Here is a 7,796-nt window from a genome sequence, read left to right on the forward strand (position 1 = left end):
CTAAATAAGAAATATAAGATAAAATAAAATAAAACAACACAAATAAGAACATTAATAAAAAACAAAGCAAACATCAAACAGAACAAAAAGCCAAATAAACAACAACCAAAAAAAATGCTTCCATCTTTCCTGCCTCTCCATTGCCTCATCTTGGTGGTGTTGTCAGCTGCAGTGTATCATGCAGTATACCCTTTCATTCAAACAACTTCACTTGCAAATGTACATTATATAATGTGTTCATGGCCAGGTTCCAGGCCTCTGGCTTCCGAAACAACATCAATGCTAGAGCCTCACTGAATCTCCTCTAAGATAACCTTTGCTGTTGCCAAGTCATAGAGATCCTGAAAATATTGTTTCCATAGGACAAGTTGCTTCATGTGTTCCAATTGGTCATTGAAGGGGTAGATATTGGGAAGTGCCAACTAAACACCCCGGATGTGTGTTCATGGAGCAGCTGAGTTGGTCTGACTGCCACTGGTACCACCCCCCTTAGCTGAAGGAAGGATTCATCTCACTCACACCTGTGATGATGGGTGGGGCCAGCTCTCCCATGCAGGGGTCATCAGGGACCAATATCTCAGGGTCTGTCAGGGGCAGGGGCAGCCATCATAACCCTCAAATTTCAACACATAGCTTGCTTGTGTTACTTTGTTAACATAGGCAATGGACATCAACATATATACCAGATATGACAGGACCATGGGCCCAGACATGTCCAGCAGCAGCAGCTTGGGCTCAGATGTCACCATGTCCTGGAGACAGTTCAGGCCCAGTAGCAGCATGGTCTCTGGACTCCAAATTGACCCCATATGCTAGGCAGATGCACAGCCTTCTATGGTAACAGGAGCCACAGACCTCAACACAGAACCAGACAAGGCCCTCCGCCACAGGTTAGACCTGGAAGGCAGCGTAAACCTGGGTGTCAACACAGGCCACCTCAGTCTGTATGCTCCTAGTAGCAGCATGACCTAGGGCAGCAGCATGGCCTTGGGTGTCAGCCCATACCATGGACATCTGCCCAGCATTTGGTGGTAATAAAGGTCACTTATATTGACATAGACCTTGGCTATGGTAGCGCCAGAGACATAGACATGGTCCTTGGCAACATCTTGGGCTCACTCAATATCATGGCCATGGGTGACAGTACAGGTACCTCAAATTGGCATGGCACTAGCAAAGGAATGTCCATGGTTCCCCAATATGGCTACAGGTGGGTGTTATGGAATATTAGTCTAAGATGTTTTACATTCATTTATGCTGGGGTATATGTATTTTAATAATGCAAATACGTATTGCATTCTTTATGTTGCATTTGTTTAACTCTGTAAAGCTGTGTTACTTTGCCTGTCTAAAACACCTTATTGGTCTGATTGTTCTAATAAAGAGCAGAACAGCCAATATGTAGGCAAGAGACAGGAATACAGGGCTGGCATGCAGAGAGAATAAATAGGAGAGAGAAGAGGGAATAGCAAGAAAAGGAGGAGAGGGGTATGCCAAGGGACAGCCACCCAGCCACACAGTCAGCCACAGAATAAGAAGGAAAGAAAGAGGCTCTCTGCTCCTCCCTGTTCTAGAGACAGCCGCATCTTTTCGTGCAGTGCCATCCTCGCTCCAGAGACGGAATGGTGAAGGTCAGCGTGAATGGATTTGGCCGTATTGGACGCCTGGTTACCAGGGCTGCCTTCACTTCTGGCAAAGTGGACATTGTTGCCATCAATGACCCCTTCATTGACCTCAACTACATGGTCTACATGTTCCAGTATGACTCTACCCATGGCAAGTTCAAAGGCACAGTCAAGGCTGAGAATGGGAAGCTTGCCATCAACGGGAAGGCCATCACCATCTTCCAGGAGCGAGATCCCGCCAACTTCAAATGGGGTGATGCTGGCGCCGAGTATGTTGTGGAATCTACTGGCGTCTTCACCACCATGGAGAAGGCTGGGGCCCACTTGAAGGGCGGGGCCAAGAGGGTCATCATCTCCGCCCCTTCTGCTGATGCCCCCATGTTTGTGATGGGTGTGAATCAAGACAAGTATGACAACTCACTCAAGATTGTCAGCAATGCGTCCTGCACCACCAACTGCTTAGCCCCTCTGGCCAAGGTCATCCATGACAACTTTGGCAATGTGGAAGGACTCATGACCACGGTCCATGCCATCACTGCCACCCAGAAGACTGTGGATGGCCCCTCCGGGAAGCTGTGGCATGATGGCCGTGGGGCTGCCCAGAACATCATCCCTGCATCCACTGGCGCTGCCAAGGCTGTGGGCAAAGTCATCCCAGAGCTGAACGGGAAGCTGACTGGCATGGCCTTCCGTGTTCCTACCCCCAACGTGTCCGTTGTGGATCTGACATGTCGCCTGGAGAAACCTGCCAAGTATGAGGACATCAAGAAGGTGGTGAAGCAGGCATCCGAGGGCCCACTGAAGGGCATCCTGGGCTACACCGAGGACCAGGTTGTCTCCTGCGACTTCAACAGTGACTCCCACTCTTCCACCTTTGATGCTGGGGCTGGCATTGCTCTCAATGACAACTTTGTAAAGCTCATTTCCTGGTATGACAATGAATTCGGCTACAGCAACAGGGTGGTGGACCTCATGGCCTACATGGTCTCCAAGGAGTAAGAAGCCCACCCTGGACCATCCACCCCCAGCAAGGACTCGAGCAAGAGAGAGGCCCTGGCTGCTGAGCAGTCCCTGTCCAATAACCCCCACATCGATCATCTCCCTCATAGTTTCCATCCCAGACCCCCAGAATAAGGAGGGGCTTAGGGAGCCCTACTCTCTTGAATACCATCAATAAAGTTCACTGCACCCATAAAAAAAAGAAGGAAAGAAAGAGATATATAATAGAAAAGTGTAAAAGACCAGAGGCAAAAGTTAGATGGGATAATTTAAGTTAGTAAAGAAGAACTGAAACAAGCCAAGCTAAGGCTGGGCATTCATAAGTTAAGAATAAATCCCCATGTATTTATTTGGGAGCTGGGTGGTAGCTCCCCAAAAGAGAAAGGAGTAAAAAAAACCAACAACAGGTGGGGACCCAGAATTCAGGCATTTATGTGGCCTTCAGCAGAAGCCCAGAACAGTTGTCACCATGGCCCCTAGTTGCAAGCAGGCCTCCCACATCAGCAACCTGCGCCTCTTCAGATCTACCTCTCTCTACAGGACAGGAATCATTCTGCCCCTTTTCCCATATCCTACCCTATATTTGCTCACCATAATGGCAAACAACTACCCAATGCCTCAAGTGGGCTGCAAATGGACCTTTGGTATCTTCTCCCAGCCTAGGGTAAACTGCCTTCAGTTTTTTTTTTTTTTAAGTCATCCATTCCCAAGTCATTTAGTCACTGGTGGGGTGGCAGGCTTTCCCACAGCTGTTTCTGTCTGTTGCCAGTTTCTGATTGGAACAATAGCACACTGACTGTAGCATCTGGAGTATAGAAGCTCACTAATAATTCCTCCCTTGAATTCCAGGATCCCAGGGGATCTGCTTCTTTATCAGCCTTCCACCTTTCTCACTTGTACAGCATCTGCATTATTTCTGGTGGGACTGGGCATGCCAAGAAGGTGCTGCTCCATGTAGACTAGAAGTCTAAATCCCCCCCAATCAGACTTAAAGGAGGGTTTATGGGAAAGTCTCTTTGTAAATTCCACTTATCTTCTATTTACATTATTCATTTTCTTCTATGGCTAAGAGAGTCAGGTAAGTGGAAACAGACACTCCTATTCTATTTTAAGTGGTATGAATAAAGCAAAAATTTGTGCATGTTTCATTTTAAAGTTTTCCTTGATATGTTTTTTAAATAAAAGAAAGTAAAAAAGATATTTCAACATGCTTTGCATGGTAAGTTTTAAGAACTAGTCTCAACATATTTCTTTCTCTGTCTTTAGATTCAAGGTACCCATAGGTATCATATAATCTACTTTCCAACTTTACTTACTTAGAAATGAATCTTGAATGAAAATCCAACATTATTTTCTATTCCCTACTGCAGTGACCTCAAAAGTCTGCTTTAAATATGACTCCACAGACATATTTATATTTAATCAAGCCTCTTTACCAATACTCCTAGCTACAGCTGCTGATTCTGCTGCTGACAAGGGCAGGAAGGACTTAGAAGAGGCTGCAGTGGGACCTATTTTACTCAGGGCAGTGGCATTTACCTTGAACATCATCACACAGAGCTATATAATGGTGATCTATGTATGGCACCATAGCTTTTAATGATGTGGTATACCAAACAGAGACCTAAGAATGAGGAATAAATGAAAACAATATTAATAAAGAGCATACACCTAAATGTTTTTCACACCTGATCTTCTGTTATACAAAGCATACAAGAATTGTGAGCATCCAGTCCACGGGGCTAAAATACTCATACTGGTAAATTTTATGCATGTGAATTATTGCAAGTTATTTATGTATAGAATTCTGGACTGTTGTTTGTGTAGTGATTGTAAAGATAATGTCTACTTCAAAGCTTGATACAAAGAAGTCAAGAGGTCATACATATGAAGAGCAAAAACTCATGTTAGGCAAGACTCAGTTTTCAGTCTATACTAGAACAACTATTTACTAAAATTTATCAACTTAAAAATATTGAAAATTAGGGTAGGTGATGGTAGTGCACACATTAGTCCCAGCATTCAGGAGGCAGAGGCAGAGGCAGGTGGATCTCTGTGAGTTTGAGGCCAGCCTGGTCTACCAAGCAAGTTCCAGAACATCCTGTGCAAAACCTTGTCTCAAAAAAGTGAAAATTATCAACATTTATGAGGTTATCTCAGATGCCAAAGACAAGAAACTCTACCTCTGACAACAAACCAGTTATCAGCTAGATTAGAAATCAAGGAAAACGTTCTCAACAGGGTGGCACAATTTTAGAACATGGAAAGTTCAGGAAAGCAGGGGTGTTTGAGCAGCTCAAAGGTAGTTCACTTGCATGACACCCCCAACACCCTTGATTTTATCTCAAGCAGTGAAAAGGAAGAAAGAAGACACAGAGCTGGCTAAACTGTTGAGTGCATACTGTGTGTCAGTTGGCAATCATAAGTACTGTCAACATTTCAGAAAATGTAAAGATTGAACTTTGTTAAAGTCACACGGTTAAATTTATAGTCTTACATGCAAGTGTTTCAAAGTCACAATATAGATGAATTTTTTTACAGTAGAACAATTAATAATAACATATGTTATATTATATACTAAAATGGATTTTAAATTTACCATGACCTGATGTCAGGCATACCTTGTTCATGGGCTGTAAATACTGAAAGAGTGCCTAAGTCCTGGGATCTGAGTCTTTTCCCAGCATATTCTCCTCATCTGTGACATAGAATGAGCAGGGGAAGTACTTATAGGGTTCTGTATAATATCTGAAATTGTAAGTTTAAAAAAATCTTATTATTATAAAGACACCGATGTAGTTTAGTAAGTAGATACAGAATTTACTATGGCATATTACAACTGGTTCTTCAGGAAAGTGGTACCATTAGAGAAATTATTTTTAAAATTTCATGACAGAATATGAAAATGAGCTACACAGTCACTGAGATTAAAGTTTAAATTGTGAAATCTCTAGAGCATCATGTAAGAAAACCCATGTACTCTACACAACTTAATGACAGACTGATACATCTATTATGTCTAGGACTTAAGGAATATTATTCTGTTTAAACCTTATAAAGTCCCTGTGGATTTGCGATATTTAATTCCAGTTTTATATGGATAGAGCTTCAGAGAGGTTACACAATCACCCTTCCCTTACAAGGTTATTTAGGGTCATACAGCAGGGATCATAAAAAAGTAAAATGCAAGGCTTCATGTGGTCATGCTTGTTGTCCTCTTGTTCTTTAGCAGAGCCTCAGAAGGTTTTGGTTTATACAAGAAACTATATTCTCATGCCCCTGTGAACATGATAGCATGAGTCATTATGAATTTGGTATTTATTATAGTTATTCAAATAATAAGAATTGACATTAACTTTTCTTAACATAAAAGTGATGTTTTCTTTCACTGGTGGAGCTGATTCTATTAAACATTATGATCTCCAGTTGTAATTGTTTTATAAAGTGTTTTTGGGACATGGAAGAGCAAAGGAACTGATAATTGCAAGAAATTATGAAGTCATCCACTTACTGTTAGTTAATTTATCTAAACGTTGCAACATTTTAGATGAGCTATTTGCTCTTTCTTTTGTGTGTATATGTTTGTGCATGTTCATTTATGTATGTACAGATACATGCACACATTTGTGAACATGAATGTGGAAGCTAGAGGTTGACATAAGGTGTGTTCCTCACTCGGTCTTTACCTTGTTATCAGACACGAGGTTTCTCACTGAATGTGAAGCTCACCAATTTGGCTATTTGGTTGGCCAGAAAGCCCTCTGGACCTCCTTATCTGTGTCTGTACAGAACTGGGATTATAAATGTGTGCCAATGTTTTTTACTTTTTATGTGCATGCTGGGTATCTGACCTCAGGTTCCTGTGCTTGACCAGCAGCATTTTACCAACTGACATCTCTCCAGACCTCCCCTTCCACTGTACATCAGTGGAAGAAAACTAAAGCTTAAAGAGTTTCAAGAATGATTACAGATACCTTTGATCAGATTTTCTACAGTTTAAATTCTGAGAGTCCACAGCCAAAGCAAGCTTTAGTTTACCGATGTGTGCTTGTATTTCCTACTCTTTAACCTTGTATTTCAAGGTACCATAGAAATTTTAAGCTATTTATTGACATCAGTGATTAATGCAGAGTAGTAGTTCAGGTAGCGAGTCTTTCTCTGTCCTGCCAGCCAGCTCATAAATAACCACTCAGAGATTTATTATTACTTATGAAAGCTCAGCTGAAAGCTTAGGCTTGTTTCTAACTAACACTTGTAACTTAAATTAACCCATTTCTATTAATTTACATGCTGCCACAAGGCTCATGGCTTGTCACCTCATCTCCTACATGTCATGCTTCTTACATACCTCCTCATAACTCTGTCATTCATCTTCCCAGCATCCTCTGTGCCTGGAAATTCTGTCACTCAGATCTTTCACAAACTATTCAGACTTACACATCTTCACAGGGTACAAAAATATTATTCTGCAACATTTTCCTCCTTTGTCTAAATAAAATGGAAAGTTTTTTAACTCTAACATAGAAAAACTGTATACGATAACAACAATTTCAGGTAAGAATTATATTTACAATGTCCATTGTATTAGTATATAAATTTAGAGAAAATATTACATTATCTATCCTCTCTAGAAGAATCAAAGTTTTGTACCTATTTACTTTCTATCATGTCTAAGGAAAACTGTAACTATAACTATCTGATCTTTGAGTATATCACAGACTTGAGGATATAATATTACCTGTGTAATCAGAAAGTGTATAGCAAGCAACTTCCACAACTGTGAAATAACAGAACATATGGATGCTTAGACAGTCACCCCAGAGTTCCTGTACAATTTAGGGGCATCCGTCTTTGGCCTACAGGCCTAGAATATTTGACAGAATTTCTGTGAAGCTTTTCTGTGAAGCAGGGATTTTTGAAGGACTGTTCCACCCTTTTAGCAAAGTTTGACAGTCACTTTCCTTTGTGTCTGGTTTGGACAGCATAGTTTGAGCAGCATAGTTGAGGCAAGGGCAGTTTCTGGTCAAGTAGCTAGCTTTTGCCATAAAAAAGCAACCTCCATATGGAGGTTCTTTGATACCCATCATTCTTTTATGAATAGATTGTTGCTGCCAGTAGAGGATGTGTCTCAGTGGCATGAAAAGCCCTATGTTATTAAAACATTAAAATCCA

The 7,796-nt window shown here is 41.5% G+C and overlaps 1 protein-coding gene across 1 annotated transcript; it reads left to right on the top strand.

The window, feature by feature from the left end:
- The first annotated feature begins 1,622 nt into the window (after positions 1 to 1,622).
- Positions 1,623 to 2,826, top strand: LOC100766073 (glyceraldehyde-3-phosphate dehydrogenase-like). The gene has a single exon (XM_035446720.1). It carries the CDS (start codon positions 1,623 to 1,625, stop codon positions 2,622 to 2,624), a length of 1,002 nt encoding a protein of 333 aa, XP_035302611.1. The 3' UTR covers positions 2,625 to 2,826.
- Positions 2,827 to 7,796: the final 4,970 nt, after the last annotated feature.

This window comes from Cricetulus griseus, chromosome 6 (genome assembly GCF_003668045.3).
Source record: "Cricetulus griseus strain 17A/GY chromosome 6, alternate assembly CriGri-PICRH-1.0, whole genome shotgun sequence".
In the NCBI taxonomy this organism is placed as follows: domain Eukaryota; kingdom Metazoa; phylum Chordata; class Mammalia; order Rodentia; family Cricetidae; genus Cricetulus; species Cricetulus griseus.